General features: G+C 42.8%; 1 protein-coding gene across 1 annotated transcript; it reads left to right on the forward strand.

Annotated features, from left to right (window-relative positions):
* The first annotated feature begins 7,673 nt into the window (after positions 1–7,673).
* On the forward strand, positions 7,674–10,761 carry LOC147339955 (melanoma-associated antigen B4-like). Its single transcript, XM_086386866.1, has one exon. The coding sequence runs from the start codon at positions 8,857–8,859 to the stop codon at positions 9,859–9,861; it is 1,005 nt and encodes a 334-aa protein (XP_086242992.1). The 5' UTR covers positions 7,674–8,856; the 3' UTR covers positions 9,862–10,761.
* The last annotated feature ends 14,464 nt before the right edge of the window (positions 10,762–25,225 follow it).

Genomic DNA, 25,225 nt, shown 5'->3' on the forward strand with positions numbered 1-25,225 from the left:
AAGCCACAGGTTGGGTATATGTAAAACACACTGAACATATTGAATATGTTGTTCACCATCTAAACAAGGTAAGATGACACTGGAACAGAATTTTCTCAAAGGGTAGTCAAGCTCCTAGATAGTGCAGGTTAGTAGGGGTCGAGAAAACCAAGTTTAGATCTCTATTTTCTTCCTGATTTAAACTAGTAACTTCTGCATATTATCTATTTCATTTTTATCGAATATTTTTACTTCTACAAGATTCCATTTCTTTAGAATACTGATTTGGTAATGATATTCCAGTTTTATTTATTGCTGTTTTAGGATTTTCAAGTTACAGTTTTGGTAGATGTAAAAGAAACCTGACATGCCTCTTGAGAAATTTGTATGCAGGTCAGGAAGCAAGCGTTAGAACTGGACATGGAACAACAGACTGGTTCCAAATAGGAAAAGGAGTACGTCAAGGCTGTATATTGTCACCCTGCTTATTTACCTATTAACTTATATGCAGAGTACATCATGAGAAACGCTGGGCTGGAAGAAGCACAAGCTGGAATCAAGATTGCCGGGAGAAATATCAATAACCTCAGATATGCAGATGACACCACCCTGATGGCAGAAAGTGAAGAGGAACTAAAAAGCCTCTTGCTGAAGGTGAAAGAGGAGAGTGAATAAGTTGACTTAAAACTGAACATTCAGAAAACGAAGATCATGGCATCTGGTCCCATCACTTCATGGGAAATAGATGGGGAAACAGTGGAAACAGTGTCAGACTTTATTTTTCTGGGCTCCAAAATCACTGCAGATGGTGACTAGCAGCCATGAAATTAAAAGACACTTACTCTTTGGAAGAAAAGTTATGACCAACCTAGACAGCATATTGAAAAGCAGAGACATTACTTTGCCAACAAAGGTCCATCTAGTCAAGCGTTTGGTTTTTCCACTGGTCATGTATGGATGTGAGAGTTGGACTGTGAAGAAAGCTGAGCGCTGAAGAACTGATGCTTTTGAACTGTGGTGTTGGAGAAGACTCTTGAGAGTCACTAGGACTGCATGGAGATCCAACCAGTCCATTCTGAAGGAGATCAGACCTGGGATTTCTTTGGAAGGACTGATGCTAAAGCTGAAACTCCAGTACTTTGGCCACCTCATGTGAAGAGTTGACGCATTGGAAAAGACTCTGATGCTGGGAGGGATTGGGGGCAGGAGGAGAAAGGGACGACAGAGGATGAGATGGCTGGATCGCATCACTGAATCGATCGATGTGAGTCTCAGTGAACTCCGGGAGTTGGTGATGGACAGGGAGGCCTGGTGTGCTTCCATTCATGGAGTCTCAAAGAGTGGTACACAACTGAGCGACTGAACTGAACTGAAAAGAAATTGATGAACCATCTGTATTGTCTTTATGATCTGGAAGTAGGTAATATGTCGCTGAAAGAGAGATTTTCTTGGTAATGTGAAATGTGACCACAGAAAGTATTGAGAAACCAAAGCAATTAAGCAAATATAAAGGAAAAAGCTGTTAATTTGTAGCCTGCCTTATTTCCTCTAACCATTTTTTTTTGTTTAAAAAATATATATATTTTGCCTTAATTTGGCTAATTTAAGAGTATTTATATCTTTTGTCCCAGTGCACTGCATAGTCTGTGCTATCCACTGGATAAAAATAACCTCAGATAGGAAGGGGGTATTTTGGATGTTCATAATAATCATAACTTTTGTTAAATTAAAGACAAGTGTTTCTTAATAAGTATGACTCTGCTTTATATGTAGTACATGCATTCCAGCATTCATGCAGGATAGGATTTAGCAGACTCCATTTATAGATGGATAACTTGCAATTGTCTCAAGTTCACAAGACTGATAAAGTGACCTTCATCAGACAAGTCCCCTGATGTGCACTAGTCCAGAGTCCTTCCCTTTCTTTGCAAGAGCAAGCACTGAGGAAATCTCTTTTCACCGTGACATATTTGGTACCATAATTAGGATTGTTGCCACAGTGAACTGCAGTTGTCTTGCCCAAAATGCTGGCTGGAGACCCCTGACTTTTGCTCTATCTCTCCCATGAAAATTTGCTTGCTGTCACTCTCTGCTTTGTTCTTTTTCCATGACCCACAGGGCAAGATCTGGGTCAGCCCACTGTGTCATGGCTCCCCTCAATTAAGAGCTGCAAGGAGTACCCCCAGGCTGTGCATACCCAAAGAACACTTGGGTGGCAGCTGACACTGTCTTAGGCCTGGAAGACACAGAATTTCCAATGGTGAAGGTGTCCACTGAGGCCAAGATTTTCTCCTCTCAGCCTTTGTCATTTCCTCTATGGCTCTACCCATTTTGAGGTGAGAAGTTTAACCGAGAAGACTGCATGATGTTCAAATTAAGACTGGACAAATAATCATGGACTTGACTGGGTGAGTTTCTTCTCTGTAAGTCCTCGAGCCCAATTCCCTCCCACACATTCTTAATCCCAGTGTGGTTCCGGGACCAGAACTGCATCAGGGGCCAAAACTGGGGGAGTCAGCATCCTTCTCTAGATTTTTGGCATAACTCACCACACCCCAACCTTACACTGTGGGCGATCACCTCCCTTCTGGGGATCTCAAGCAGACTTTACCTATAAAAAGGGCAATGTGTCCTGGAACTGCAAGCTGAGCTTAGGAACAGAGAACTGCAAAAACTATTGGCATGAACAACTCTGTCCAAACATTTACATTAAGAACCTTGACTGACCTCTAGCATGGTTTCTAGCAGCAACCTAAGGCCACGTTCTAGGACAATTCAGCTACCCCTGAGTTCCTGTTTAGAAAATTTCAAGGCTGCCAAAGGAATCAGTTCCAGCCAACATCTGGCATAAGCCCCTCATCTTGCTTTATTGATACTGTCTATTTAAAACAAAGATCAAAAAAAAAAAGAAAAAGAAAAAACCCTCATGATTACAAGAAAAGTGTGACGGAAATAAACTAGAAATTGATAACAAAAAGTCAGCAGGAAAATTAAAGATAATTTGCAGACTAAACAATAAACATCTAAATAACACACGGGCCAAAGATAAAACCTAATGAGAAATTTTAAAATATTTTTACAAAATGAAAACAAAATTACAACTTATCAGAAGGTGTGTGATAACAGCAAAATCAGTAAAGAGGTATACACAGTATTGATTGTCTATAACAAAAAAACCTACAATTAATAACTTAAGCTTCTATACTAGTAAACCTGTGAAAGAAAAGAAAAAGCAGAGGAAGAATAAATCAAAGTGGAAACCAATGACACTGAAAAAAGGAAGGCAATGCAGAAAAAAACAAAACCCAAAGAAGTTTCTTTAAAGATACAAAATAAAAAGAACATAAAATTCTCCCCAGGCTAAAGAAGAACAAAGAGAGAAAACACAAATTACATTACTAATAGTAGAAATGAAGGAGGGGCCATTACTACTGATTCCATAGTCATTAAAAGGATAATGAGTGAATATTATAAACAACTCTGTGCCTACAAAAAGGAAGGTTCCAATGAGAAATTGCTTGAAGGTATAACTTAGCACCACTTTCACAAAGAAAAATAGATACTCTGAATTGGTCTGTATCTATTAAAGAGAATTAATCTATAACTAATAAGCTTCCAATAAAGACACTAACAGACCTAGATGTTTCCACTGATGAATTCTAACAAAAATTTAAGGAAGAAATGATAACAATTCTCTACAATCTCTCCCAGAAAATAGAAGCAAAAGGAACACCTCCTAATTCCTTTTCTGTGAGGTGAGTATTACACTCGAATATCAAAATCAGATGAAATTAAGAGAAAAAAATTGAACACAAATGCCTCTCATGAACATAGAAGCCAAATCCCCAACAAAATATAAGAAAAGAAACCTAACAATTCATAGAAGGAATTACATACTATAGCTAAGTAGGATGCATTTTAGATGTGCAACATTTGAAAATCAGTAATCACAAATCATAATAACAATAGTCTAAGGAAGATAATCACAAGATGAGATCAACAGATGAAGGAAAAAAAATCATCTGATAAAATCCAACACCCATTCATCATAAAAATTCTCAGCAAACTAGATACAGACAGGCATTTCCTCAGCTTCATATACAACATCTGAAAATACAGGTAAAACATCATACTTTATAGTGAGAAGACAGATGCTGTCACACTAAGGTGAGGAACAAGGTGAGGATATACCTTCTCACCATGCCTATTCAACACTGTAGTGAAAGTCCTAGCCAATGCAGTGAGATCAGAGAAGGAAGCAAAAGATACAGATATTTGGAAGGGAAAAATGGAATTATAATCATCAACAATAAGAAAACTCCTGGTATTAGTAAGCCAGGACTATATGTTAATAAGGTTAATATATTATCAATATATAACTACTATATAATTAATATATTAATAAGGTTAATACATAATAGTCAATTCTTTTCCAATAAAGAGATGGAAATTGCAAATAAAAACCTAACACCATTCACATTAGCACCAAAATATATTAGAAATAATTCTTCAAAAATATGTATAAGATTTACATGAGTAAAACTCATAAACTGCACTGAAAAAAATTAAAGAAGATCTATATAAATAGACACTCCATGTTCATAGATAGGGAGATGCTGTATTGTTGAGATGTCACTTATTTCCAACTTAACCTAGATACTTAATGCAATTCTGTTTAAAATTCCAGCAAGATAGCTTGTAGATAGCAGCCAACAACTTAAATTTTACGTCAAAAATGAAATGATCCATAATACCCACTGAAGTCAATATGAAAGGTCAAAGTTAGAGAATTGATATTACGGGATTTCAAAACTTGCTTTAAAGCTACAATACTCAAGACTGTATGCTATTAACAGAACAATAGACAGATCAATGGCACAGAACAGAAAATCTAGAAACAGACACCCCAAACACTCAACTGACTTTTAACAAAGGCGCAAAGGCAATTCAATGGAAAACGACAGTCTTTTAAACTTACAGTCCTGGGATAACCAGACATCCATATCTAAGAAAAATGAATCCACATACAAATTCTAAACCTTTCAAACTAATTAACTCAAAGGGAATCACAGACCTAAATGAAATACTCACAATTTAAAAGAAATTGCAGGGACATCCCTGGCAGTCCAGTGTTTAAGACTCAACACTTGCACTTCTGGGGGAAGAGGTTTGATCGCTGGTCAGGTACTAGGATTCTACATGCCATATGCAATAGGCAAGAAAATCTAGAAGATAACACGGGGGCAAAACATAAGTTTGGTAATGAGATTTTAGGCTCAACACCAAAAGCACAGTCCATGAAAGAAAATAATAAGCTGAACCTTGTTAATATTAAAAACTTCTATCTGCAAAATATACTAATAAGAGAATGAGAAAGAAAGATCACAAAAGGGTAGTTATAAATCTATTTGCAGGGCAAGAATGGAGACACAGACGTAGAGAACGGGCATGTGGACACATCAGGGGAAGCAGACAGTGAGACGAATTGAGAGAGTGGTGTGGACAAATATGCACTACCATGTGGACGACAGGCATGAGGGGGAAGTTGCTGGGTGACACAAGGAATCAGCTCAGTGATGACCTAGAGGGGTGAGGTCGGGGGTGGGAGGGAGGTTCATGAGGGAGGAGATATATGTATACTTATAGCTGTTTCATACAAGAAGCCTGACACACCATTTAATTATCTTCTAATTAAAAATAATTGTTAAAAAATCTATGAATTTAAAAACTAGAAAAAAAATCTGGAGAAGTACATATAGCCACTAGAGTTATATACAACAATGCCAAATGAATAAAAGTCAGAAGTGATAAAAAGCAAAAGGTCACAGTAACAATTTGATTCTCGAATTACAAATCTTAGAAAACAAGACAGAAAATATTCAAACATGTAAGAGACTTCAAAAATCTGGAATAAACAAAGATCACGGCAGCAAGATCATCCAGTTGGTCTGGAAGAATCAACAATTACTTACACCAAGTAACAGAAAATACACCATATACAGAAGCACCATAGAAAAAATTTACCTACAAAGAAACTTTAGAAAAATGTATACAGTCTTCATGTAGGCAACAAGAATTTCCTGAGAGTCTCAGGAAAAATAAGGCTCGAACAGAATAGTATGTTATGTATATTCATGAAGAACAGATCTTGTAAGACTGTCAATTTTCTGTAACTCTTTTACAGATTTACTACCACATTCAGGGTAGCTGAGACCACAGTGAAACACGGTGTGCTGCTTTTGTACTCAGAAGTAACCACAGAAATCTTATGGAAAGAATGAAGAAAACTATTAACAAAAGTGAAAATATAAAATTAAATAATCCGTGATGGACAGTAAGTCTCCACTGAACTTACCCTATGTGTGCCCAAGTTGGGGAGTACTTAAGAGACTGGCACAGATGTGCAGGCTGCAAGGGAAGCAGACAACAGGATCAGCTGCAAAAGGCTTTAAACTTGAGCCCTGGATTCTTCCACTCTGCCCTGGGATCATGAATCTCCACTGCTTCACTGAAGGAATCTGAGGCAGCATCTCCAAGGCCCCATGCCAGGACCATGGGGCACCAAAGTTTGGCTTGGATGTGGCAGCATGGCCCAGATCATAAAATAACCAACACAAAGTTTGCTGTGTGTGTGTTTAGTCACTCAGTTGTGTCCGACTCTTTGCGACCCTATGGACTGTAGCCCACCAGGCTCCTCTGTCCAAGGGGAAACTCCAGGCAAGACCACCAGCTTCGGTTGCCATGCCCTCCTTCAGGGGGTCTTCCCAACCCACGGATTGAACCCAGGTCTCCCAGGCCGCAGGCAGATTCTTTACTGTCTGAGCCACCAGGGAATGCTAGTGGATGAGAACTGGCCCTTTAAACGATCACCTTAATAGCCTATCACCCAGGGACTAAAAGAGAAAAGTTAGTATCACAGTAATTGTACAAAACGACAAACATCATCTCAGAACTTTTGATCAATGACCCTGCAGTCGACTGACAGCCCACAGTGAGAACTGTCAGGCTAAGGAGGCCCTTCACTTGCTTTTCTGGAATTGTATGAGCATGGTTGTGGACAGGGGTGGACTTATACCAGAAAGGGAAGGATTTCCAGGCCCTGTCAGCAGTCAATATGAATGAAGTTTCTGAGTGAGATGTGAGGGGTTCCACACCACAGAAGACAGTCTCTCATCCTTCCCTCTCAGCTCATCTTACCTGTAGCAGCCATTTCCAGGAAGCCTCCAGTATAAATGGCGAGATGAGATGTATGTACACTTCATACCAGGAGACTTGGGGGTTCACATCTTCGATATGAAGCCTTGGCCTCAGGTCAGCAGATGGGACGTAGCCCAGCATCTACAGGGGTTAAGGCAAGGCATGGAAAACGACAGAGCATCGCTTACTATAATAGCAAAGAGAGCCCAAGAGAGCCTTCGGTGTTCGTCTCATGGGCTCCAGGAAGGCTGTTAGGCTTGGGCTCCCCAATTCTTCCTGTTGGGAGTGCTGACACAAGTGAGAAGCATGGAGTGAGCCAGCTGACAGTTCAGGACAGGGACATCCCAGGACCCCTTAAGAGTCAAGGGAAAGTCCACGTGCCAATCCTGTGAGAAGCTCGCCCAGAACCCGGCCTGTCCAGGTCCCGCCCTTGCTGTCCTCCAGGAGCCCAGATGCGCATGACAGGAAGTGACGTCCTCCTAAGCACGCTGGGGGAGCGACGCCATCCTTGACAGTGCCGCTGTCTCTGAGAACTGCCGTTGACGGTTGCCAGAGGGAGCAGTCCGAAGTGTCATCGGGTGTGAAGATCGGAGGTGACGTGAGTTACGAGTGCAGGGACACGTCTCTGTACCCCCATTTTCTTTTCCCTCTGAAAAGAGGGGGCCGCACAGCCTCCGGCCACCCTACCCCTGCACTCAGACCAGAGGATCCAGGCTAGCTCTTAGGCCCCAAGACCATCCACTAACCCCTAGGGGGTCTCGGGAAAGAATGCCTCGGTCAGGCTCTGCTGGACCCCAGCTCTGCTCGGTAGAGGAAGAGCCACGAGCCCTGTCGACTGAAGGAGGGACCCTCGGGGGGACTGAGGGCCTCCATACACCAGAACGGCAGCCATGTGTAACCCCCACTCACCGCAATTTGGCTGCGGATTATCCGGCTGAGGGGCTCCCTCACTGCCACCTCGGACACGGGACACTCGGAGAAGAGGGGACTTTGGTCTGAGGGGCTGGCAGCTGGTCAGTAGAGTGAGGATGTGAGGGTTCAGGAAGAGTCAGGATGAGGGCCATCCTCCCCGACAAATGGGTGACTCAGGAACCTCCCCTCTGCTCAGCGCTTCTCCCCGGCCAAACATCGGGAAGGGGGATGGCGGTCTGAGAGGGGAGCTTGGAGCCTTGTTGTGAAGAGGCAGACAAGAGACAGCAGAAGGGAAGGTCCTGGGACCCTTCAGTGAGGGGCTGAGTATGCCCTCCTCTCCTCGTCTGGGGTGACAGGGAAGGTGGCAGCGTCAATTTCAGACCGGAGAGGGAACAGGCTGGGTCCGGGAGAGGGGGCGTCGGATATGGGGGTGTCTCGCACCAGTTTTCATCCTGATTCTGAATGTCAGCTGAGAGGACCTGCCTCTCCTGCCAGCCCCCACTGGTCCCCCTTTTAACACCCAGGCAGGACTGTCCGCAGTGCCCCAGGGCTCACTCTCCGTTGCTACTCAGTGGTCTCAGGGGACAGGCGGACCAGGAGAACAGGAGCCTTGTGGGTCCTACAGAACTGGCCTCGAGGACCCCTCAGAGGTGGCTACCACTCTCCTCGCTGAAGGTTCTCACAGCATGTCCTTGTCCCTCCTCCAGGTGCCTTCCTGCCTGCTTTCCTGCCCGCACTCCCACCTGCGGTCCCTGACCTGCTGTCACCATGCCTCGGAGGCACAAGAGCAAGTCCCATGCCCGTGGGAAACGCCACCAGGTCCGGGGGGACACTCAGGAGGCCCAGGCCAGTGCTGCTGAAGCCCCAAAGGAGGAGTGCCCCTCCTCCCACTCTACTGCCCCTCAGGGTTCTCTCCCGAGCTCCCCTGCTGCTGGCAATCACCAGCAGCTTCAGGGAGCCATGGTCCCTAGCTCTCCTGATGCAGGGCCTTCATGTGCAGGATCTGATGCAGGTGCCCAGGGCCCCGAGGAGGGAAGTGCAGGTGCCTCCCAGGCAGCCCCTCGCAAAGATCTTCTGGCCAGGAAGGCCAGGATACTCGTGGAGTTCCTGCTGGAGAAGTACACCAAGAAGGAGCCCATCACGCAGAACGCCCTGATGAAAATCGTCAGCAGGAAGTACAGGCAGCACTTCTCTGAGATCCTCAGTACAGTCCGTGAGCGCATGGAGCTGGTCTTTGGCCTGGAGATGAAGGAAGTCGACGGTAGAGGGAACATCTACACCCTGATCAGGAAGCTCAACCTCGGGGGAAACGATTGTCCGCGTGATGAGGGAGCGCTGCCCAAGTCCCGTCTCCTCATGGTGCTGCTGGGGGTCATCTTCATGAATGGTAACCGCGCCACTGAGGAGAAGATCTGGGAATTCCTCAGTATGTTGGGGGTCTATGCTGGGAGGAGGCACTGCATCTTTGGGGAGCCCAGAAAGCTCATCACCAAAGATCTGGTGCGGAAGGAGTACCTGAACTACCGCCGGGTACCCAATAGTGATCCTCCGCGCTACGAGTTCCTGTGGGGCCCGAGAGCTTGTGTTGAGACCAGTAAGATGAAGGTGCTGGAGGCTCTAGCCAAGTTCCACGGTAGGGTCCCTAGTTCCTTCCCAGACCTCTATGACGAGGCTCTGAGAGATCAGGCGGAGAGAGCAGGGCTGAGAGGTGCGGCCGGGGCTCGAAGCAAGGCTGAGGCCAGTGCCCCTTCCAGGGCCTCCTCCCACATCTAGGGAGGGGGGCAGGGCACTTTGCTCCCTTTGTGTTGGAAGAGAGCAGTGAAGCTCCTAAATAGTGCAGAGTAGTAGGGGTGGAGGGAACAAAACCCATATCTTCTTACAGTTTAAGTGGTAAGCGAGTTTAGGTCTAGTTTGTTTTAACAAAATATATATCTGTTTTCTTGTATTCACATGAGAAATACCTAACGAACGATGATTTAAATTAGAAATGTAAAGAGGTGAAGGAGGTGTTTAGTATTTTCAAATGTTCTTACTTTTGATAAGGTGTATTGTGCTTCAGAGTTCAAATGTATGAATCATATAAATCATAGTTTTCAGCTGTTTTAATGTTTTAAAAGTTTGTGTATTTGTAAAACACACTGAAAGTACTGAATATATTGTTCACAATGCAAAGAAGATAACATGACATTAGAAGAGAATTTTTCTTGAAGACTAGTCAAGCTTCTAAAGAGTGCATGGTGGTGGGGGTTACATCACATTTCTTTCCATCACATTTCTCTTTCTGTTTCACACGAGTAACTTCTAAATATTATTTGTTTCATTTTTTTTCAAATATTTTTACTTCTAAGAGGTTGTTTTTCCTCAGAGTATTAATTTGGTAATGATACTGCTGTTATGTTCATTGCTGTTTGAAAAGTTTTAATGGTACAGTTTTGGTAGATATAAAAGAAATTCAGGAGCCATCTATATTGTCTTTATGATCTGAAAGTAGGTAACATAGCACTGCAAGAGTGATTTTCATGCTAATTTGAAAGAAGACTACAGAAACTTTTGAGAATCATAAAGAAAATGGAGAAAAGAATAGAGTAAAAAGTCTTTAAGTTGTGGTTTACCTTCTTTCTTTTAAAATTTCTTTTAGGAAAAATAAAAAAATACTTTGACTTATTTAGCTCATTTAAGAATATTTGTTTCTTTTGTCCTAATTCACTGCATATTCTCTGTTCTCTCCTGGATTAAAAGTTAACTCAGATGGGAAGGTGGTATTTGAGGGGTTCATAGTAATCGTAACTTCCACTTATTACAAACCAATACTTAATCAGTATGCCACTGCTTTATATGTAGAACATGCATTCCAGCATTCATGCAGCATCAGATTTAGCACTCCATTTATGGATGGATAACTTGCAAATTTCTCAAGTTCACGAACTGATGAAGTGACCTTCCTAGGACTAGTCCCCCGATCTGGATTAGTGCAGAGCCCACAATGTGCCACTTCTCCCAGCCTAAGCCAGACATCATGTCTTTTCATTCATTTTTCCTCTAAACACTCCAAAAAATGTGTCTGGTTGGATACATGGGGCCCTATCCCAAAGAACTGTTTTGGAATAAAGTTTAAAAAATGCTGATAAATGAATGGTATGAAAGAAGACAAAACTACTCAGGGACAATGTGGTCATGAACACATGCAATGACAGATATCCTGAAAAGATCAATATGCCCTCATTTATCCTTCTTGATTCTCAGGGACATAAAAGCCTTAGCTTAAGCACTGTGTCCTCAGGTCAATGGATGGAAGAGTCCCAGCCTCTGATACTTATCAAGGGGAAGATTTTAGAACACTAGGGGTCCCACAAACTATACCCTGCCTCTTGCCTTGTGTGGTCATGGGGAGAGCAGTCTGTCTGAGGTGTGCCTTCCTTTCCTGCAGGGCAAGGGTGGAGGGGTTCGCAGGGAGTTGAGTGCCTTGGTCTTGTGACAGCAGCTCCAATTCTGCCCAAGTAGGAGATCCTAAGAGGCCTTCATAGGATTTACAGTGAGGACACTGGGGGCTGATGAGTGGACCCCCCCGGCCATAGCAAGGATGGCACGGAGGAATAGGCAAGGGTAGCCAGGGAGTAGCTCTCTCACCTCCCCTTCTGTTGTCTCAAGAAGGCAAAAGCCTTGGCCACAGGCCAGCTGATTCAGCCAATAGAGAGGGTGGATTCCCATATGCTACTGGAAGTCAAGGTAAGAAACCTGATCTAAGACTGGGGGACCACTGACTCCAGAAGAGAGTGGAGCCCTAGAATGTTCTCCTCCTCAGAAGGCCCCAGTAGCTTTGCACACATCTGGTTCATCCTGTCTTCCAATCCAAAACTTCCAAGAAAGTAATGCCTTTGTTCTGAGGAGCACAGCCTCAGGTGAGCGGAGGCTGCAGTCTGGGTCTGGTCAGGAGTGAGGATGAGGTCCCTGAACGGGGTGCAAGAGGACCACTCAGCCCAGAACAGGGGAGACTGTGGAGGCCCAGCCCTGATGCCAGCCCTATGAGACCCAGGAGAAAGCTTTCTGGCTGAAGAGCTTCTCTTTCCACGAGAGTGGTCTCAGGGAGGTGAGAGCCTTGGTCTACTGGGAGAAGCCTCACTTCAGTACAGAGTGGAAGCTAGTGACTCCAAATGAGAATAAAGGGACTGCACCTAGAACACAGCCCTGCCCCTCTACACCTCGCACTGGCAAATTTGGGAACACAGGCATGATGCACCCCACACATTTCTTTTTAAGAGAATCTCAGGAGGTGAGGTGCTGGGGCTCAGGGGTCAACCTCAGGAGGAATTCCAGTTCATGCCAAGAGTCACGTAGAGGACCATGAGGACTAAAGGAACCACTCACACTATACCACTTTTATAGAATCCCTCCCCTAGGGTCAGCCATGAGTGACCACAGGTTGGCAGCCCTCACATCCTCTGAGGAGGTCTCAGGGAATTTAAGGCTGTCGCATGAGAGGACAGGTCTCGTTAGGAGATGGGAAGTCAGTGTGAGGACCTGGAGAGAGGACATTAATAATGAAGAGAGGGAGGAAATACAGGTCTTCCTAGGAGCCTGACTGAGGACAGGTGCAGCCAGCCATCAGAAGGCCTCAATTTCCAGTCACAGCTTTCTGTCCTGAGAGACAACGGGTAGATGTGGTAAGTTAAGCAACCTCTGCTTTCTTCTATTGGGTCTCAGAGAGTTGTGGGCCTTACTCTGAGGACATGTCCTCAGGTAAATAGATAGGAGCTGCAAGACCTCCCAACAGTTCCCAGAGGACCCCTGGTCATTTTCCCAGAGGAGCTTCAGGTAACCCTTGATGTGGCAGGGAGGATAGTTCTTTCATACCTGGGTCAGCTACTCTGTGCAGACTGATTTCCCTGGGCCTTTGTCCTTCCAATCCTCCATGATAAAGGGAATTGAAGTTAGGCTTCAAACCAAGTGGCGTGCTCCTCCCCTAAAGTCCTTGCTAGGCAAGTTTACCTTTGATGTTTCTGCACATGTATGACTGCCCCTTTCACTTTTTGGGAAGAAAATTGCTCACTAAAAGCCAGACAATAGTCCAAGCTGGAGACCTTCATTAGAAGGCTCCCACCAAGAGAAACGACAGCTCTTGGCTCGGGGAGCCTGCCTCCATATGACAGGGATAGAATAGCATAGGATACAGGTAGCTGTCCCAGGTGATTCTGTGGAAAAGAATCCACGTGCAATGCAGGAGATGAAGGTTTGATCGCTGTTCTGAAATATCTCCTGGAGGAGGAAGTGGCTACCCATTCCAGTATTCCTGCCTGGAGAACCCCATGGACAGAGAGCCTGGAGTGCTGCAGTTCATGGGGTTGCAAAGAGTCAGACATGAATGAGGGCTTGAGCACAGACAGACAGACTGGTAGATCTAGAAGTCTAGGAGGGGAATAGAGGTAGAGAAACATAGGAACAATTGGTAGACCATTGTAAGTTAACATTGTTCAAGAAAGGCATCAGAATATAGTGGAAGAAGGCAGGTTTGTTTAAATATAAAGCCATAAATAATACATGAGATGTTCCCCAGGCCTTTAGGTAAAAGAGGAATGTCACGACCCTTCTATCCATTTGAAGAAGTTCTACAATAATCCAAGTTTGACCTCATAAGGTCAGACACTCTCCTGCTCCAAATGAATTGGGAGGCAGTGATGTAAGCCTGACCTGTACTCAAAGAAGGCAGTCTTTCCTAGTCCTCCACTTTCCATTGACTATAGAATGTATTCCACTTAATCCTCCAGGCAGAGCTCCAACACCTGACTGCTTGCATCTCTTACAAGCATCCTATATACATTAATCTATTTCTTGCCTAACACTTTGCCTCTTGCTGAATTCCTTCTGTGCTGAGACACAAACAACCTGAGCTGCCCTAAGTCCAGCTACCAGGTGAGTGATTCTAATTAAAAAACCACGGTTCAAGTTCCAATCTGGATTTTTGGGGGGTTGGAGTCCTGGCCATGTGGATTTGAGTCAAAACCTGGTGTGATAGGTTTCATCTAGAGGAAGTCTCCATGCCACCCCTTCGAAAATTTAAACTACGGCCTGTTAAACTAGCTCATAGGGCTAGTATGAAAGTCACTTTCTTCTGCATGTCTCTGCACGTAGACTCCCAATATCTTTGCCTTTGGGTGTCCAAATCCAGACACTGTATGCCATGAATGCCTCCACTTTGTGTTTATAAAATTCAAGCTGAGAGTGTCTAAAGGATAAGGTGAGAATGGACAAAAAAAGAAAAGAAAAGAAATTGAGCTAAACATTTTCTGGCTACCTTCTGAAATATGGCTGTCCTGGTGCCTCAGATGGTAAAGAATCTACTTGAAATGGCAGGAGATCGGGGTTCGATCCCTGGATTGGGAAGCTCCCCTGAAGTTGGGAATGGCAACCCACTCCAGTATTCCTGCCCAGAGAATCCCATGGACAGGGATCCGGAGGGCTACAATCCATGGGGCCACAATGAGTCAGACATGACTTAGAGAATGAACAACAACAGCAATCTTCTAAAACTTCTTCTACTTTACCACTTCTTGCTGCAACTAGTGAAGCCCATGCGTCCTAGAGCCTGTGCTCCACAGTAAGAGAAGCCACCACAATGAGAAGCCAGTGCACCCCAATGAAGGGTAGCCCCTGCTCCTCGAAACTAGAGAACACACACGCAGCAGAAAGAGCCAGCCCAACCAAAATGAAATACATAAATAATTTCTTAAAAAAAAATACTCAGGGAAGCCACAACGTCCCCTGGGGTGAGAACTGAACCATATTCTGCCCAGCAAGATTACAGGTGAGGGATGCCACAGCCATGAAAAGTCCATAAGGGAATTCAGTGACACCAAAAGCCCCTTATGAGCATTCGTCATTTCCTTTTCAGATGGGTAACTGACTGTCCATTGCTGAAGACTTGCCCTTAGGATTCCAGCGAGGTCCCTTATGTCCAAGTCTTCCTTGCCTTTAGGAAAAACTCTGAACTTTGAAAGACTTGCCAGGTAGACTCTGCTGGCTTGGCAATGCTTAATTTGCCTACAAAAGCCCTTCCCCTTTTCCAGATGTTACTAACAATCAGCCAGCCACTGAGCCCTGTTCACAGGAACTCTTTTTGGACAAAAGAAGGAGCCTCTTGGACCACAGACCTCTTCTTCATTTGTACTCAGCATTGAACACCACTATTCCCGGCCCTCATCTAACCTGGGGCTCCAGAACTCCTTAAACTCTATCCACCTCAGGAAGTCATAGGGCCCACCAGACTTCCATAAGAATCCAAGTTCCCCTCTCCATGCAGGATCTCAGTTGGATAAAACAAGATTAGGGAAAATTCTCAGATGACCCCAAAAAATATCTTGACAAGTTTAGACATTTATGACTTTTGAATTAACCCAGAAGGACATTTATATCATCCTTGCTCAGACACTCTCTCAGGCAGAAAGGACAACTATATACAGATTCTGCACTCAGCTGGGAGACAGCTATCACATGGCAAAGTCCCAACCATTTCCCATGGGAACAATGGCTGTTCCCTGCTCAGAATCTAATTGGGAGTATAATACTTGAGCCAGGTTAGCAGCCAGGGATGCTTTGTCTTCCTCTTCCCCACCTGAACACTGGTGGTCAGAGCACACCCAGAGAGGCTCCCTGTTCTGGCCAATGACCACCACTAGGTTTCCAGCCATGTCAGGACCAAGCAAGACAAAGTGCCAGCAAGGGGTGTCACAGGTGCACCAAGACCTAAACAGTGACTACTGTAACCCAAGGTTCATGATGCCGTATTTACAAAAAATAGCACTGTGTTTTCTGTCTTCCTTCCCACTCCATGGATTTTGCATGGGTACTTATGGGAAACTGCCTGCACACTAGGAGAAAAGTTATATAACCTAAAGCTGTCCATCAACTTGTCAGTCAAATGACACAGGACACACATGACCCTACCACATGGCAGGACCACTTCTGGTTTCCAGACAGCCTGCTCTCCTCCTTCTCAGGAGTGTAATTTTGCTCTGCTTCATAAAACTGCTACTTAAAACTGCTCTGTTTCTCCAATAAATTCTTTCTCTTTGGGAGGACAAAAACAGGAAATCAGTGTTCCGCTGGTGAAAATATGGATCACATATTTATTACTGTTCATCAGGTTCCAGTTAAAGTTTTTATATTTTATAACACAAATTTAGAAACTTTTGATTGCTGTGTGATCTAGAACAAGAAAACACAGCAATGGAAGAGGGATTTTCATGCAAATTTGAAGAGACTCTGAGGTAAAATAACTTAGGTCAAGTAAAAAAGAAAAGAAAAAGTCAATTTTGGTAAGTTTTTGGTGAAATTCTTTTAATACTCCTTTTTAGTAAAAGTATTTCCTGAGTTTATTCAAGATTGTGGGAGAAATTACATAGTAATAAAGTAGACAACTTTATCATTGTCACTCTTATTTCCAACCAGTAATTGAGTACTCCTTGGAATGCTCCATGGCAGAACTGGGGATGGTAATAAAAAGAAGCCTGAGCCACTGTCCATAGAAGTTAAGTGTCTATAAGTTGCGGCCATATCAAGCAGATGGGGAGATACCCTTTGAGACCTAAACATGTGACAAGTTGAAACCAGGGATGAAAACGAGAGGAGGTTGCAGATTAGAGCAAGTCAAAAGTAAATGCTCTGAGGCAAGGCATGTGGGTGCTTTGGAACACTGCAGTTCCCTTGAGGATGTAATTTGAAGTTACGTGGGTTGGTGGGCTAAATGAGGCTGAGTGAATTGAGGGCAGTGGGTGACCCTGAAATGGGGGGTTTAAGTTGAGAAGTTGAAGAACGGAATGGAAGATTACCCTTGATTCTTACTTTGAGACTGTGGGTAAAACAGAGAGACTCTCTACCTCGGACAGGAATAAAATGGGTTCTGTGCTCCTGCCCTAGTATGGAGAAACACAGTGCACAAACTGGGGATTTAACCCCACTGCCTCCAGGGTGTTTGCCGGAAAGAAGGATGGTATTTCCTTGAACTGAGATATCTAATACTCACTGTAACAGCAGTCTCCACACTGGAGTCAGAGGCCACTATGTTACAGAAATGTTCTACTACCTATTTTAAGCATAATTTGGGGAACTTCAAATGAAGGCTACAGTTTTGGTGCTGGTAAAATTAATGAAAATGGGGGTTGTTGGTATGGATGAAAAGGCAACTGGAAGGGAAGATCTTTGTCCTTGACACAAATTCTAGAAGTTCTGAGTAGCATCCAGGCAGGGGAGATTCCTCTACATTCAAATGGCATATTTACAAATGGGGAAATTTTATTTAGTTTTACTAAGCAGAACTGTGTTCATTCTGAAAGTGCCACATATTTCTGATATCTCATGCAAGTAAAAAAACAAAATTCACAAATTATGGTCTGTAGTCATTATCAGAGGAATAAATGTCATTCTTTGAAATCCACTTTTGCAAGAGCTTTAGATCCTCTACATAGAAAACCCTAAAGACTCCACCAGAAAATTACTATAACTAATCAAGGAATACAGTAAAGTTGCAGGATATAAAATCAACACACAGAAATCCCTTGAATTCCTATACACTAATAATGAGAAAATAGAAAGAGAAATTCAGGAAACAATTCCATTCACCATTGCAACGAAAAGAATAAAATACTTAGGAATATATCTACCTAAAGAAACTAAAGACCTATATATAGAAAACTATTAAACACTGGTAAAAGAAATAAAAGAGGACACTAATAGATGGAGAAATATACCATGTTCATGGATTGGAAGAATCAATATAGTGAAAATGAGTATACTACCCAAAGCAATTTATAGATTCAATGCAATCCCTATCAAGCTACCAACGTATTCTTCATAGAGTTAGAACAAATAATTTCACAATTTGTATGGAAATACAAAAAACCTCGAAGAGCCAAAGCTATCTTGAGAAAGAAGAATGGAACTGGAGGAATCAACCTGCCTGACTTCAGGCTCTACTACAAAGCCACAGTCATCAAGACAGTATGGTACTGGCACAAAGACATAAATATAGATCAATGGAACAAAATAGAAAGCCCAGAGATAAATCCACGCACATATGGACAACTTATCTTTGACGAAGGAGGCAAGAATATACAATGGATTAAAGACAATCTCTTTAACAAGTGGTGCTGGGAAAACTGGTCAACCACTTGTAAAAGAATGAAACTAGAGCACTTTCTAACACCATACACAAAAATAAACTCAAAATGGATCAAAGATCTAAACTTAAGATCAGAAACTATAAAACTCCTCGAGGAGAACATAGACAAAACACTCTCCGACATACATCACAGCAGGATCCTCTATGACCCACCTCACAGAATATTGGAAATAAAAGCAAAAATAAACAAATGGGACCTAATTAAACTTAAAAGCTTCTGCACAACAAGGAAACTATAAGCAAGGTGAAAAGACAGCCTTCAGAATGGGAGAAAATAATAGCAAATGAAGCAACAGACAAACAAGTAATCTCAAAAATATACAAGCAACTCCTACAGCTCAATTCCAGAAAAATAAATGACCCAATCAAAAAATGGGCCAAAGAACTAAATAGACATTTCTCCAAAGAAGACATACAGATGGCTAACAAACACATGAAAAGATGCTCAACATCACTCATTATCAGAGAAATGCAAATCAAAACCACTATGAGGTACCATTTCACGTCAGTCAGAATGGCTGTGATCCAAAAGTCTACAAGCAATAAATGCTGGAGAGGGTGTGGAGAAAAGGGAACCCTCTTTCACTGCTGGTGGGAATGCAAACTAGTACAGCCACTATGGAGAACAGTGTGGAGATTCCTTAAAAAACTGGAAATAGAACTGCCTTATGATCCAGCAATCCCACTGCTGGGCATACACACTGAGGAAACCAGAAGGGAAAGAGACACGTGTACCCCAATGTTCATCGCAGCACTGTTTATAATAGCCAGGACATGGAAGCAACCTAGATGTCCATCAGCAGATGAATGGATAAGAAAGCGGTGGTGCATGTACACAATGGAGTATTACTCAGCCATTGAAAAGAATACATTTGAATCAGTTCTAATGAGGTGGATGAAACTGGAGCCTATTATACAGAGTGAAGTAAGCCAGAAAGAAAAACACCAATACAGTATACTAATGCATATACATGGAATTTAGAAAGATGGTAACAATAACCCTGTATGTGAGACAGCAAAAGAGACACTGATGTATAGAACAGTCTTTTGGACTCTGTGGGAGAGGGAGAGGGAGACGGTAGGATGATTCGGGAGAATGGCATTGAAATATGCATATCATATATGAAACGAGTCGCCAGTCCAGGTTCGATGCACGATACTAGATGCTTGGGGCTGGTGCACTGGGATGACCCAGAGGGATGGTATGGGGAGGCAGGAGGGAGGAGGGTTCAGGATGGGGAACACATGTATACCTGTGGCAGATTCATTTTGATATATGGCAAAACCAATACAATATTGTAAAGTTAAATAAAATAAAATTTAAAAAAAAATTTAAAAAATCACATATATTACAATAGTTCTACAAAATAGGGTTTAGAAGACTCACTTTGCAGATTACGAATTTGGTAATATTCTCAAGTTCACAAGACTTGTGACAGAGCTGGAAATAGACATTTGGTCTGCATCTGTCGAGAGGCCACACTGTCCCACTCCTCCCAGCCTGAGGCAGACCTAGTGTCCTTCAGTTCTCCTGTCATCTTCCTACTCCAAACTGTATTTCAGAGGCTTCTGTTTCAAGACAGTGGTGTAGGAGGATGTCTGTTCATCTCCTCCTGCACCATAACTGCAACTAGCTGTTGAACAACTATCAACAGGAGGACGCTGGAACACACCAAAAATGATACCCCACGTTCAAAGAAAAAGTGGAAGTCGCAACAAGATAATAGGAGGGGTACAATCACAATGAATTCAAATCCCATACCCTCTGAGTAGGTAACTGGAGAACAAAAATACGAAAGAAGTTCTCCCACGATTGTGAAAGCTCTGCACCTCACATCAAGGAACGCAGCCTGCGGTTCTGACAAAGGGACTTGGAATTCCCTGGTCATCTGACCTTCAAGGGCAGTGGGATTTGATTATAGGACTCCTACAGAAGTAGGGGAAACAGACACACCACTCTTGGAGGGCACAAACAAATCTGGCATGCACCAAGACCCAGAGAAAAGGAGCATTTACTCCACAGGAGACTGAATCAGACCTACCTCCACGTGTCCGAAAGTCTCCTGTGGATTCATGGGTCAGCTGGGGCTCAACACAGGGATGGGGGCACTGGCAGAAGCAGTCCTAGAGGTCCTCCTTGGCGTAAGCCTTCTTACAGGTCAGCATTAACTCTGCCATTGAGACCACAGACCCATAATTCCAAGAGAGACAAGCACTCTAATGTTCACTGCAGGACTGTTTACAACAACCAGCACGTGGAAGAAACGTAGATGTACATCAACAGATGCAAGTATAAAGAAGCTGTGGAAGGCACATGCAATGGAATATTGTTTTTGTTATTTTGTCACTAAGTTGTATGTGATTCTTCTGAGACCCCAAGGACTGTAGCTCACCAGAATGCTCTGTCCTTGGGATTTCCCAGGTAAAAATACTGGGGTGTGTTGCCATTTCCTTCTTCAGGGAGTCTTCCTGACCCAGAGAGAGAAATCACGGTTCCTACATTGGCAGGCAGATTATTTACCTTTGACCCACGAGGGTAACCCAGTGGAATATTACTCAGTCATAAAAATGAACAAAATTGTGTCATTGTTAGAGAGATGGATGGACCTAGAGAGTGTTATACTGAGAAGGAAGTCAGAAAGAGAAAAACAAAGATTGAAAATTAATGTATATATATGGGATCGAGAAGAATGGCATAGGTGACCCTATTTGCAAAGCAGAAATAAAGACAGTGATATAGAGAACTAATGTATGGTACCAAGGGAGAAAGGGTTAGGGTGGGAGGAATTAGAATATTGGGATTGACTCATACACACTATTGATACTCTGTATAAACTAGACAACTGTTGGGAATATACTGTATAGCACAGGGAACTCTCCTTAATTCACTGGGATGCCCTCAATGCGAGGGAAATCCAAAGTGAGAGGATATATGTATATGTATGTCCGATTATTTTTAGCATGGAATAGAAGCTAACACAACATTGTAAAGCAACATACTGCAAGAAATATTTGCTGCCATTGACTCGAAACAGTGACTGTAAATGTACTTTTATTTAAACATTCCATGGTTTTCCAAAGAACAATGCAAAGTAAATCAGATTTTTCCTTCATAGGCTGTTATTTCACACAGTGTTTTTATATGTTAACATGTATCTTTCAAAATGTAAATGTCATACAAAGGAAACTAGGATTAATAACTTTTTAAATTTCTCTTCTTTACTGTAATTGTTTTTACTTTTCTAGTTAGTATGGGAGAGCAAAACATGCCATCTCAAACTGTCTCTTTTGATACACAGATTATTCTAACGGAAAACAATCAAGGCCAAAATACTCAGAAAGGAACCTGACCTTTGGCCTAACTGCTGAAAGAACTTAGGCAAAGGTCCTGTTCCCTGAAGAGAACTATGACCAGAGATAGCTGCAAAGATTATAGGCAAGGTGTGGTGGCGAAATCTTGGCAGGGCCTAGAGATGAGAGTCCACTCTGTGGCCCGGGGTCTCTGCCTGGCACAGAAAACATTCATTTACCAACATTGCCTTTCCCATCTCCATGTGAACTTCCTTCTTATTCTTTCAGGTCCTAAAGAACTACCATTAAAATTTTCTTTTCTCTTTGGCTCTGGGCTTTGGCCATGTTGATGAGCTATTCAGTTTTCCTGAGTCTCTCTCATGTCTATGTGTTATTATACATTTATTTTATCCTATTAATCTGTCTCACATCAGTTTAATTCTTTGACCACCTGCAAAAACCTGCAGAAGGGCAGAGGGAAGTATCATGCTCCTCCATATTAGCTACATCTCACATATTTCTCTCTGTGATCAAAATCCCTAATGAGGTATTCAGTAAAAAACTAATGGCTACGAATAACATTAAGGATTTTACTTATATTGATATAATTACATATTTATTTATGCTATTCTAATTTTTATTTATTTATTTACTGAGCAATACCCCGCCCAATAGAGCAAGAGCCAGGTTTCCTCATAGGCAGTACCTCCCATCAGCAAGCTTCCACAAGCCTCTTCAACTCAATCTTCAGAGGGCAGACAGAAGAACTACAATGCCCTATTCTCTAGAATGAAAACCACAGTCACACAAAGCTAACCTAAATGATCACATGGATCACACCTTTGTGTAACTCAAAAGCTACGGGCCAAGCTTTGCATGGCCACCCAAGGTGGATGGCTCCTGGTGGAGAATTCTAACAAAATGCAGTCCACTGGAGAGGAGAATAGCAAATCACTTCACTATCCTTGCCTCGAGAACCCCATGAACATCATGAAAAGGCAAAAAATATGATACCAAGAGATCATACCAGGGGGAGATACCTGCGCACCCCAGATCAGTAGATGTCTAATATGCTATTGGGGAAGAGCCCAGAAATAGCTCCAGAAAGAATGAAGAGACTGGGCCAAGTCAAAACGACACTTAGTTGTGGATGTGTCTGGTGGTAAAAGTAAAGTCTGATGCTGTAAAGAATAGTACTGCATAGGAACCTTGAATGTTAGGTCCATGAATCAATGGAAATTGGTCAAGCAGGAGATGGCAAGAGTGACCATCAACATTTAAGAAATCAGACAACTAACATGGACAGGAATGGGTGAATTTAATTGAGATTACCATTGTATCTGTGGGCAAAAATCCATTAGAAGAAATGGAGTATATCATAGTCAAAAAAAGAGTGCAAACTGCAGGTACTGGGTGCAGTGTCTATAAGGACAGAATGATCTTGGTTCATTTCTAAGGCAAAGCATTCAGCATCACAGTAATCCAAGCCTATGCTCCAACCACTGATGCCAAAGAAGCTAGAGTCCAGTGGTGCTATGAAGATGTACATCACAGCCTAGAACTAACAATCCCTAAAAAATGTCCTTTTCATAATAGGGGACTGGAATGGAAAAGTAGGAACTAAAGGAATAACTTGCAGCTGACGATGGAGAAGCTCTATATAGTCTACATAAACATGACCCGGAGCTCACTCTGGCTCAGATCATAAGTTCCTTACTGCAAAATACAGACTTACGTTGAAGAAAGTAGAGAAAAGCACTAGGCCATTGAAATACGACCTAAATCAAGTTCCTTATGATTATACAGTGGAGGTGAGGAATAGTTTCAAGGGATATGATCTGGTAGGAAGACTGCCTGAAAAACTAAATATGAAGGTTCAGAACAAGGTATAGGTGGTAACCAAAATCATCCACAAGAAAAAGAAATGAAAAACGCTAAATGGTTGTCTGAGGAGGCCTTACGAATACCTGACAACAAAGGGAAGCAAAAGGCAAAGGAAAGGTGTACCAATCTGAATGCAGATTTCCAAAGAGCAGCAAGGAGTAATAAGAAAGCATTTTCAAGTGAACAATGCAGAGAAATAGAGGGGAAAAATAGAATGGGAAAGACTAGAGTTCTCTTCAAGAAAATTAGAGATACCAAGAGAACATTTCATGCAAAGATGGGCACAATAAAGGACAGAAACTATAGGGACACAACAGAAGCAAAAGATTTTAAGAAGTGGTGGCAAGGATATACAGAACGACTGTTCAACAAAGGTCTTTATGACCCAGATAACAGTGATGTTGTGATCACTCACTTAGAGCCAGATATCCAGGAGTGTGAAGTCAAGTGGGCCTTAGCAAACATTCCTAAGAACAAAGCTAGTAGAGGTGACGGAATTTCAGCTGAGCTATTTCAAACCCTAAATGATGGTGTTGTTAAAGTACTGCACTCAATATGCCAGCAAATTTGGACCACTCAGCAGAGGACACAGGACTGGAAAAGGTAAGCTTTCATTTCAATCCCAAAGAAGTGCAATGCCAACGAATGTTCAAACTATCATATAATTGCGCTCATTTCACATGCTAGCAAGGGAATGCTCAAAATCCTTCGAGCTACGCTTCAACAGTATCTGAAAAGAGAACTTCAATATGTACAAGCTGGATTCAGAAAAGGCAGAAGAATGAGATATCAAATTGGTAATCTCCATTGGATCATAGGCAAAGCAAGTGAATTCCAGAAAAACTTCTACTTGTTTGACTATGCAAAAGCCTTTGCCTGTGTGTATCACAGGAAACTGCAAAATTATTAAAGAGTTGGGAATACCCGACCACCTTTCCTGCCTTCTGAGAAACCGGTGTACAGGTCAAGAAGCAACAGTTAGAAGTGGACAAGGAACAACAGACAGGTTCAAAATTGGGATATGGGTACATTAGGTTGCATATTGTCACCCTGATTATTTAAGTTATATGCACAGTACATCATGAAAATTCCCAGATGGATGAACACAAGCTGGAATCAAATTGCCGGGAGAAATATCAATACCTTCAGACATGCATATGATACCACCCTTATGGCATAAAGTGAAGTGGAACTAAAGAGACTCTTGATGAGAGTGAAAGAAGAGAATGAAAAAGCTAGCTTAAAACTCAACATTCAAGAAACTAAGATCATGGCATCTGGTCCCAACACTTCATGGCAAACAGATGAGGAAAAACTAGAAACAAAGGAAGATTTAATTTTCTTCTCCAAAATCACTGTGGATGGTGGATGCAGCCATGACGGTGGTGGTGGTGGTTTAGTGACTAAGTCGTGTCCGATTCTTGTGACCCCATGGGCTGTAGCCTCCCAACCTCTTCTGTTCATGAGATTCTGTAGGCATGAATACTGAAGTGGGTTGCCATTTCCTTCTCCAGGGGATCTATCTGACGCAGGAATTGACCCCAGATCTCCTGCACTGCAGGCAGATTCTTTACCAACTGAGCTATGAGGGAAGCCCCAAATTAAAAGATGCCATGAAATTAAAAGACGCTGTTTCCTTGAAAGAGAAGCTATGACAAACGTAGATCACATAATACAAAGCAGAGACATCACATTAGTAAAAGAGGTGTGACTAGTCAAAGCTATGATTTTCCCAGGGATCATGTGTGGATGTGAGCGCTGGACCGTAAAGAAGGCTGAGCGCTGACAAAT

Source organism: Bos grunniens, chromosome X, assembly GCF_055505025.1.
Source record: "Bos grunniens cultivar Pamir isolate PY7600 chromosome X, Bosgru_T2T1.0, whole genome shotgun sequence".
In the NCBI taxonomy this organism is placed as follows: Eukaryota; Metazoa; Chordata; class Mammalia; order Artiodactyla; family Bovidae; genus Bos; species Bos grunniens.

What these genes read in the sequence shown, in the direction of transcription:
- LOC147339955 (XM_086386866.1), top strand. Translation starts at nt 8,857, where the DNA reads ATGCCTCGGAGGCACAAGAGCAAGTCCCATGCCCGTGGGAAACGCCAC.